Source organism: Garra rufa, unplaced genomic scaffold (genome assembly GCF_049309525.1).
Source record: "Garra rufa unplaced genomic scaffold, GarRuf1.0 hap1_unplaced_002, whole genome shotgun sequence".
NCBI lineage: Eukaryota > Metazoa > Chordata > Actinopteri > Cypriniformes > Cyprinidae > Garra > Garra rufa.
In genome coordinates, this window is record NW_027394277.1 from 7,135,941 (window position 1) to 7,145,940 (window position 10,000).

A 10,000-nucleotide genomic window follows, 5' to 3' on the forward strand; every position below is an offset into this window, starting at 1 on the left:
ATATTACCCCATGGTAAATTGCTTGCATGCTAAAACATTTGTCACTGCTAAAGGCATATAAATGCATAGATTAAACTCCAACGATCACATAAAACACATCGAGCATATAAATGAAAACATATGATACTGTTTATAAGCTGATTGTTTCTTAAAGATTGTCTCTGCAGTGTACGTATCTCTATTGAGAGACGGGGTGTTTTGGAATGTCAGGGGAGAGGGGGACAGGAAGTCCGAAAAACCATGTGAGTCACGCTGGACGCATCATGTGCCATGCCAGCTTTATTTCAGAAGACTGGAGGTTTGTTTCTTAGGTGCTTTGAGACAGAGAGCGTTTTCTTCTCTCTGGATGCGTAAGACGCAGATCTCGACAAAAGCGGTCCATACAATTAGCGTCTGGTGATTATCATGTGATGGTCATGTTAAAATTTTATGGCTGGGAGGAGGATTCTTTTTGATTAACAGAAATGTGAACACTTCTGTTTGGGTGCTTTGTTCCGCATTCCTACACATTCCCCCTTTTGGCTGGCGATGTTTCTGGTGTGAACATCGGCAGGCACTGGAACAAGAGGCAGAGAGAGAGAACAAGGCACACACAAGACACAAACAAAATCTCCATCACTAGCTGAATACTGGTGCAGGGATTTAGTTATTTGGCCTGGTACAGTTAGAGGCACTTGAAATGACGTAGGGCCGCATCGGTGAGAATTATTGTTAATTTGGCGGTCTTGATTGACCGGAGTATCGGGAGTTCAACGAGGCGGTGTAGACGTGTGCTCGATCAGGTGCTACGTCAGACAGTGCTTGGGATCGTATTCAAGGCGGGCTATCCATTAAGGAGTCTCTTTCTCGTAGCGCATGGGCCATGGGAGTAACTAGGCGTTGCGTTTGAGCGTAACCGTTTTGGTATGACTATGAACCGTTCGTTAAGATTTATGACGTTGCTAAATCGTAATTCAGCTCGGAGTTTGTTCGCATGTCGTTTTAAGGTGGCTAGGTTTAGAATGTTAAACAGAGTGCCTACAGCCGCAGCAGCCCCAGCAGGGCGCCCAATAATCATTTGGGACGCCGGTTGTACCCGCTTAATTCAGCCTGGGTTACGATCATTTTCTGTAATTAGCGCGGCATGTGTTTCACATCTGCCTGCATGTGGGCAAGGACTTCCCGTGTCTGACGGGTGTCGGCCCAAGAGTTTTGGGGGCTGATAGGGTGTAGTTTGTTCTGGAAAACATCATAGGGTCGAATCGGCCATACACCTTTAGAGGTAGACTTTGCGGTTAGCTATTGGTAATCCTGATTACGCAGAGAAACACGGCGGCGAATCATAACATCTACCTGGAGATAGAAAATAACAACGGGACAGTTAGCCACGACGGTCATGGTTTGGCGGGGTTGCTCAAATCGTTAACGAAATTTCTGGCAGTGATTTGCAACTAATTTGGTGTACTGAGTCAATCCCACCTTCAGGGGCCTAGACTTAAAAGAAAGTTAGGTAAGTTTCTGATGAGGGCTAGAAGGAAGGGACACATAGGAAAAGAGAGAGAAAGGAAAACACAAAGAGACACAATGACACTGAATGAGGTTAGACAGTAAGGACAAGTGTCACATGTGTGGAGCAGCTCCTCTCTGCTGGGCGGAGGTTGGTCCTAGCAGTGCGGCAGAGGAGAATGTTTAGGTGATTTGTGTTGTGTTTGGGAGGTTAGCTGTGTGTTTACCTAGAAGGATAGAAATCATGTTAGTGTGAGGCATAGTCATGAATTGTCGGTCTGTATCAGTGGGTTTGGTCTTCCCCCTTTTGCTGTCGGTTGGAACCCCAATGTCTCTTTATCTGCTTTTGGTGAACCCATCGAAGAACTGGCTCGCTGCGCCCTTGTCCGATTCTGGTTCGGTCGGTAACAGGCGAGAACTTGTGGGATTCCTTTCAGTGGGGTAAGGACTTTCTCCGACTGGCACTAGGGAGTGTTCTGCCAAGGATGGCGAAACCGTAATACCACACTTTGTTTCCGACACTGAGTTCCTTGTGCGAAGGAGGTGGCTAGCATGGGGCTTTACATCCACATGTCTCTATATTTCCTGCATCATTTCTTTCAATTTTGAGTTATGCTCGGTGGCTTGGGTTTCTTGGTTGAAGCTGGCAACACATCAGGCATCCTTCTATGTAATCTGCCACATCTTGTTGTATGCCAGGCTTCTGTGCCACCTGTTTGAATGGGTTGTAGGTGGTTTTGGCACCACAGTGCACTGCGCATGGTGCATCGTGTGCATGTTTAAGCCTCATCCCCCTTTGGCTCTGAGGGACTACAAGCTTTGGCGCAGTTAGGGGCTCAGAGACATATGTGAAGGCACCATTTTGCAGATGCAGCATGTTCTTAATGGATTGGAGGGTGCGGAGGTCTGAAGAAGTGGATTAGTCGAGTGTAGATCTCGTAGGAGAGTAAAGTTTGAAGATGTGAGCAGAAATGGGTAGGTCTGCTGATGTGGGAGGAGGAGGGGTGTTGCATACCAGTGGTATGTTGGTGGCGGGTAAGAGCTGTAGCCATCGGGATGGGTGGGAGGGCATGAAATGTATTGAATGGTTGTGATGGGCAAGGGTCGCTGTTGAGCCGGACCACGCCCGCTTTCAGATTGCCCTGGTGATTGTCTGGGCAGTCATGGACTTACGCTGTGGGTATCAGTTTCATTGGGCCACAGTCCGGGACGTCCTTTGCAAAAGAGTCCCTGTACTCATGTAGAATTTCTTTAAGTCTTTGGTGATCTGCTTTCTTGAGTCTGGTGTCCTTTGGTAGGCTTTGGTGTCTGTGCTTCGTTGCTTTGAAGAGATTCGGGCTGCCGGCTGAGTTTTCCTGCCCAGGGGCTAGCACTGCGACAGATACTAAAGTGTTTTGGACATTTATGGCAGTTCTGAGTTGAGGGGGACCTGAGTCCCACGCTTGCAGTGAGCAGAGGGAAGGGCCTTGTTCTTTGCTGCTTGGCGTTGAACTTGAGCTTGGCCTTGACTTTGACACTGCATTGTCACTAAGCAAATTGAAGGCAACGTCTGTGGCTTGACACTGCGACTCATTGGGGACTACTGACTGGAAGGGCAATGGCTCACGGATTTGCGTCCACAATTTCAGGTGCTTAAAGTCTATCAAGGGTTTGAAGCGATTTAGCAGATCCTTTCCTATGAGGAGCGGATAGTTGTTTAGAGGTGAGATGTAGACTGGGTGGATGAGATTCATCGGTCCCACTGTTAGGTGAATTGGGGCCACATGTTTCAGCTGTAGGCCCATGTTTGAGTATGCTTGCAGGTTCAGTTCGCACCTTTGGAGTTTGAAAGTTCCATCAGTTATAGTTCTTTGAGTTTTTTCAAGGAGTTCAGTTGACATTAGAGTGATGTCGGCTCCTGTGTCTAGAAGGGCTTCCACTTTGACATGACCTTCGATGGTGATGGGGAGGTAAAACTTTCTCGTTGTACCTTTCTCGGTGAGATCGCCCAGGAGTTGAGGGACTGGCGTTTGAGATGAGATAGGTAGGAGTTCAGGACTGATTCTGCGTTCTTCGGAGGAGTGGCAGACGACCCGGACAGCACTGTCAGGTGATTGAGTTGTTATATCCGCAGGTGTTTGTTGGAAGCTTCTGTGATCTGACGTATCATGTGTTGAGTCAGTTTCTGTCTCTTGCTCTGGATGTTTAAAGAAGCTTTATTGTCCATCTGAAGTTATGACAGTTACAGTGTTCTTGGGGTAAGGAAAAGAGGTGCTGTTCTGTGTGGTTTGTTGGACCAGGTGGTCGTTGCCTTCTTGTCTGGCCGCTAGTCAGGCCGCAGTGGGTTTCTCTTTCTTTTCCCACTTCCGATCCTCCTTTTTGCGTTTGAAGAACTCTTGCATCATCATTTTCATCAGGTCTTGTGAATCAAAACACGGCAATGTCTCTTCTTCATGTGTAGATTCAGCTTGGGCTTGATCAGTGTGGGATCTTTGTAAGTTCTTTCGTCGATTTGTTGGACTGGTTGCATTAGATTCCCACGAGCCATTTCCTGAGCTTCCTGATGAGGTTGGCCGGCTCCATGATCTCTCCCATCGATTCTCACAAGGTCTTGGATGGTACCAGGATTTTTCCCAGTAGCGTTCAGGTGAGTGTTGTCGTCCGCGTGGTCCATCCCAGCGGTCGTTTCTTTGTGTAGGTCGGGCGCCAGAGTGAAAGTCACGCTCTCTGTTGAACGAGGATGGTCTCCATTCTCTAGGAGGTGGCTTGAAGCTTTCTTGGTGTTGGGCGCCCTCTAGGGTCATTTCTTGACATTGTGTGTTAAAATCAAGAACTGCAGTAGACTTGGTGCCCTTTTCTGATGCCATCTTTTGCTTGCCGTAGGCTTTGTGCGCCAGGTCTCGCAGCTGTTGAGACGTCATTGTTTGTGGGCATGCAAGGATGCCAAGGTGGTGGCTTACTGCAGGATGGAGATTTCTCAGAAAGAGAGTCTTAAAGTTAATGTCCTGCTCCATGTCAGGTTCATTGCGAGCTCCGAAGTATGCTTCTCTAAGCCGGCTATAGTATGCCTGGGAGGATTCATGACGACCCTGTTTTGTCTCCAGGGCGGCCACCAGTCCTTGCTCTGATTCTGGGACTGCGAATTCTTTGACGAGGGCTTGGCGGAGTGATTGGTAGTCAGCCTTTGTGTGAGACGGCTGTCGGTCCAGGAAGCTCCGTACCTCAGGGCTGGATCTCATTCGCAGAAGGTAAAGTCTGTCTTTGTCAGTAACGTTAGGTCTCATTTCTAAGTGAAAATCGACATCATTCAAGTAAGAGTGGACGTCTTGACCATCTGGCACACTCGGGGTGAATTTGCTGATGTTTCGGGCCAGCTTGTCAAGGTCTTTGAGGTCCATGCCATGTGATGGGTTATGGCTGGCCTTGGGGAGTTCTCGTAGCTTGGGTGTGAGGTAGGTTTCTTCAGAGGGAGCTGGCGAGGGTTTCTGAGTCGCTCCCTCCCCCTTTTGCTCACGTGACATTCCAGGAACATGGGACCCGGGCCTGCTTGGCAGGGGTGAGGGCGGGGCCCGTCGCGTCCTGGTTGGCTCAGGGCGCAGTTCATAAGCATGTATGAGTTCGTTTTTGACACTGTCCAATTCCTCTTTCATGTCGTCAAGTTGTTGAGTGAGGTAACTTATCTCAGTTCTTGCCTCGTTCAGATGTGTTTCGAGGGCTTTAATTCTGCTGTTCTTGTCTCTGGAGTCCAGCCTTGCCTTTTCCAGTAGCTGCTCGGCGTACTGTAGCTCGTCACTGAGTTCGGCACGAGCTGACTTTGCTTGCTCCATTTCTTGTGTGTTGTTTGCTAGAGTTTCTTGTAGTCTAGCGATCTCCTCAGTTGCTCTGGGATCCGTCTCGTTGGACCCTTCCCGTCGATCTTGAGCCTCCAGCTCTAGCTGCTCGATGCGTCGCTGTGCGCGTTTCAGTTCCTGCTGGAGATAGGCGGCTTGTCTGTCGCTCCGTTTGAGGGAGGCGATGAGGGTGTGACTCAGGGAGCCAGTGATCTTTGCTAGCTCTTTGTGTCCGTAGCTCTGACCTGGATCATGTTTCATGATGCCTGTTATGTTGTTGTCCAGTTGGTCTTGTGTCTGGTGTTTGACAGCTTCGGCGGCTTTGGGTAAGAGGCTGTCCGTCACGGCGCTTAGCCAGATTTCCAAGTCCTCCCAGTGACCAACGGGGTCTGTTGGGCGAGGCATGTTTTGATGCCGTGAGGAAAGACCAGACCACTGACTGACACAGACCTGTAGAAAGAAGAACAAACAAACAAAACAAACAAACAAAACCAAAACAGTGGTGTGAGTGTGGTGGTGTCGGGTGTAAGTGGGTTTTGGGTGTGTTGTGTTGAGGTGAGTGTGGTTCTCCCGCAGGTGGTTCACTGGTGTGCACGCCTCCAGCTAGCATCGCCGTGGAGGAGGCGAGGGGGTACCCACGGGTGTTGTAGCTAGAACAGAGAGAGGAAAGAGGAACAAACACCCACAGCAAAGAACGGCGTAGTCGTCGGCTGCTTCCCCCTTTTTCTAAAGAGAAGAGAGAAAAGAGACAACAACAAAAGGAACACTTTGGGAAGAAAGAGAGTAAGAAAGAGTAGAAAGAGAGAGATTGGGGGAGAGGGGGAAAGTGAAATACACCTTTCTGGCCCCAGAATGAGTACAGTCAAGTTTTTTTTTTTCTCAACTTGATGTATGCTTCTAGATACGGTGCTCAGAAATGGGAATTTCAACACGCCAGGACTATGATTGTTATTATAATCCCCTCCGGGATGAGGGAATATACAATAACAATGACAGTATTGGCTTTGCAGCTGGTAGGATTGACACCGTACACCAATCAGAGCGTTTCTGGAAACGGGTTCACGACTGGCGCCTATCAGTCCTCGCTGGACTCGTTGGGACCTTGGCTGTAGGGTTCCACGATGAGAGGGGAAAGTGAGAGTTAGGCACAAGTTTAATTGGCGTTTTCAAGTTGTATGAACATTGATTAAATGTCTTTTAAACAACCAAAATTCTCTGCTTTTATGATTCTCACAGGCACACTCGAGGAAATAGCAGCAGTAGTCGAATCAAGAGGAGGACAGCTAGGTGAAAGAGAGAGAGTGAGGAGAGAGACAGCCAATTGGAAATGAGGTTTCGCTCCCAAGTCAGGGAATATGACAAGACTTGATTATTACTATTACAATTAAAGCCTTGGTTTGCAAATTAAAATTGATGTTTCAATTCAGTAATGATTGTGGGAGAACTAAAACTGTAACGCTTCGTTAAAGTTTTAGTCAGCAGTTGTAATCAAATGGATCAACACAAACCATTGAGGTATGGGAAAAGGAACAACTATTGATTGTAAAAAGGAAAAAGAAAGAGTCGTTTTCAAATAAATAATGATTGTTCCTGGTTATAATTTAGAAGTTTTCATTAAAAATTGGTCAAGGAAATGACCATTTCTCTATTCAACGTGTATCATTGCCGTCTGAAAAGGGGAAATGTGATTATGATTAAACTTAATTTAAATCAAAAATTCAAATCAAAAATTAAAATTAGAGATTAAATTTTTAAATTTAAAAAAAAAATTAACATAAAATTTCAACTTGGCAATGAAAGTTGGTGACCAAATTTTTAATGATGCCTCCTTAAAATTGACTACAAATAATCAATGTTAAATCAATCACAGAAATTGCGGTGTGGCAAGGAGATGTGATTATTTATTAAGATTGATCAAAGTATTCAAATTAATCAGCTTAAAAATAGTATTTGATCATAAAGCTTGTAACAGTTTAATCTGGCAATGCAAACAGTCAAAAAGGAGAGAGCCTTAAATTGAAACAATAAAATGTTTTAATTTGAGATTTATGATAGGGCTTTAATGGTTTGTTACAATCGCATCAAAAAGAGATTTAAGTTTAAAATTGTCAATATTCCTGTCACATGGGAGGAGGGAAGAAATACAAGGAATAGTGTACAGAGATATGAAGTAAAGAGGTTTGCAGAATGAGCGTTAAAGTTCAAAGCTTGTGATTGAGTCACCCAAACAACGTTACACACACTGAGTTCAAACACAATGGATCACCCTAACCGATTGCGTGCTTACTGCTATTTTTTCAAGGCTAATGGTTTTACATAGGCTTCAATGCACACGCGTTAGCTTTAGCTAGGTTAGCTATATACGAAACTCTGCCCCGGAAAAGGTATGTTAGGATTTCCTGGGTCACAGCGTTTCTATGGCAACCACCAGCGTGTGGTTCAGCAGTCTTAAATACAATGCATGAAATGACAGGACATTTCGGAATTGCAAAGCAAATAAGCACTATTTAGATTCTTATCTTTTAGAACCGTCCAAACTCGTTAGAGTGAGGCACATTTATCCACAGATTTACTGCGATTAATACAACATATTTCACAGGTCTCGGCGGACCTTAATTCTGTGCTTGTCTGTTTAAACAACACCACAGCACATATGGACTCAGCCACACAATTTTATTCGATCAAGATCTCAAAATTTCTCCCATAAAGCAACGTGTGGGTGCTCGCGCTGAGCGCCACGTCTTAACTTCACTAACGTTAGTTTTAAGTGAATACTAGGTAAAAGAGCATTAGGTCGCGAGCCTAAAGATCTTAAACCGGGAGTCAGCTTAAGTTTTCACTCTGGAACACGCAGTGTAAAACACTAGCTGCAAGGCCTTTTGACAGAGAGGAAAAACAAGGAACACGCTCGTTTTTCTTCTTTTCTTTGTCTCAATTTCTAAAACTTTACTGCAGTTTAAATTCTTTACACAACAACTCAAAGTTACGCTTTCATTCATTCCAGACTGGCAGCCACAATAAAGCATACAGTACACAATAAACTGTTTCTCTGTCTTTTGTCTATTTCTTCCGGATAAAATAGAACAAAATACACATACAGAATGACTTGTTTTATGTTCAAATAGTTAGATGTGTTCGCGTTTTATCTCCACCATCTGTAAGGAATTAATTTAGCTCAAATTTATAATGATTCAAATAAGGAATCGAATCGAAAGATTCGAAACTTGATTAAATTGATTCAGAATTAATAGATTACACTTCTTAACCATTCGTCCAGCAAAGTGGTCAATTCAGCATAATGTATTAACTCAAAAGGTTTATATTATGTTCCTGGCCAAGATCACAAATAAACCAAAATATTACGTTAGGAAATTTTAAAGCTGAGGTAGCTTGATCTAAACACAGATAGAACTTTGTGAACATAAAGTCAAGACACTTCTTTTAATGAAACAATGATTTATTGAACTACTCTAAGACACAACACTAATCTCTACTAAAACACAAATAAACACACACAGACACACACACACACATTCACACTCACACTCATACAGTTCCGGGGATGAGCAATTACTGAGTTGAAGAGAATGTTCTAGTATCTTAACTAGTTCTTAGATCGCAACCTTAGAAAATCACAAAAGCAGAGACTTAGCTTTTAACTACTTAGGGAGTATTTTGCACCAGTTTCAGCGAAGTAAACAGAGATCTTGTTACTTGCGTTTGTGCCGGGAACGGGGGTTCCGGGGGCTCGTCTGAGCGAAAGTTCTGGTTGGTTGCTGGTCGATGACGTAGTTTGGGAAATCCCTCGACGTGGAGGAGTAGTTTTCTGGAGCCGATCTTTCGGTTGCCTGGTTACGCAGGTTGATGCGCTGGAAGTTCTTTTGAGTCGGCGTTGCGAGACTTGGAAAAGTTCGGCAGTCACGAAACTTCAGTTCTGTAGAGTTTTGATGGCACCGTTGCGTGCTTGGTCGAGTGGTCGAGCGCAGATGGAAAAGCACTCAAACCACAAGAGGCGAAAGGCGTGAGGCGAGAGCTGAGAGCTCTGAGTTCGCTGAGTTCTTGCTGAGTTCGCTTAGTTCGCTTAGTTCGCTCCGTTCTGTTAGGAACATGAAGTTTTAAACGGGCCGCTAGGGCACGTCCCACGATGCTGGGATCCAATGGCATTGCTGAAGGGGCGGGTCACGCCACCCCCTTTTCGTCCTGTAATTCCTTCTGGTACGTAACTTATTAGGATATGGATTTCTCTGCAATTTTTGTTATTAACTTCAATAAACTATTTAAAGTATAAAAAAGAAAGTATAACAAAGTATACACAATCATTTTCTCATTCATTCAGACAAACTGCATCCATCATGATATTTCATCGCATATTACCCCATGGTAAATTGCTTGCATGCTAAAACATTTGTCACTGCTAAAGGCATATAAATGCATAGATTAAACTCCAACGATCACATAAAACACATCGAGCATATAAATGAAAACATATGATACTGTTTATAAGCTGATTGTTTCTTAAAGATTGTCTCTGCAGTGTACGTATCTCTATTGAGAGACGGGGTGTTTTGGAATGTCAGGGGAGAGGGGGACAGGAAGTCCGAAAAACCATGTGAGTCACGCTGGACGCATCATGTGCCATGCCAGCTTTATTTCAGAAGACTGGAGGTTTGTTTCTTAGGTGCTTTGAGACAGAGAGCGTTTTCTTC

The 10,000-nt window shown here is 44.9% G+C and overlaps 2 protein-coding genes across 2 annotated transcripts in view; both read right to left on the reverse strand.

The window, feature by feature from the left end:
* LOC141305341 (uncharacterized) overlaps positions 1–10,000 on the reverse strand; it is a 587,365-nt gene that overhangs the window by 432,609 nt on the left and 144,756 nt on the right. The gene's annotated exons all lie outside the window — the stretch shown is intronic.
* LOC141305414 (uncharacterized) lies at positions 3,795–5,699 on the reverse strand. The gene is made up of 2 exons (XM_073832518.1): positions 5,034–5,699; positions 3,795–4,973 (listed from the first exon to the last, which is right to left on the reverse strand). Exons 1-2 carry the CDS (start codon positions 5,697–5,699, stop codon positions 3,795–3,797), a joined length of 1,845 nt encoding a protein of 614 aa, XP_073688619.1.

What these genes read in the sequence shown, in the direction of transcription:
- LOC141305414 (XM_073832518.1), bottom strand. Translation starts at nt 5,699, where the DNA reads ATGCCTCGCCCAACAGACCCCGTTGGTCACTGGGAGGACTTGGAAATC. An exon ending in AGCCAACCAGGACGCGACGG is followed by an intron (nt 4,974 to 5,033) that starts GCCCCGCCCTCA and finishes ATGTCACGTGAG; the next exon opens with CAAAAGGGGGAGGGAGCGAC.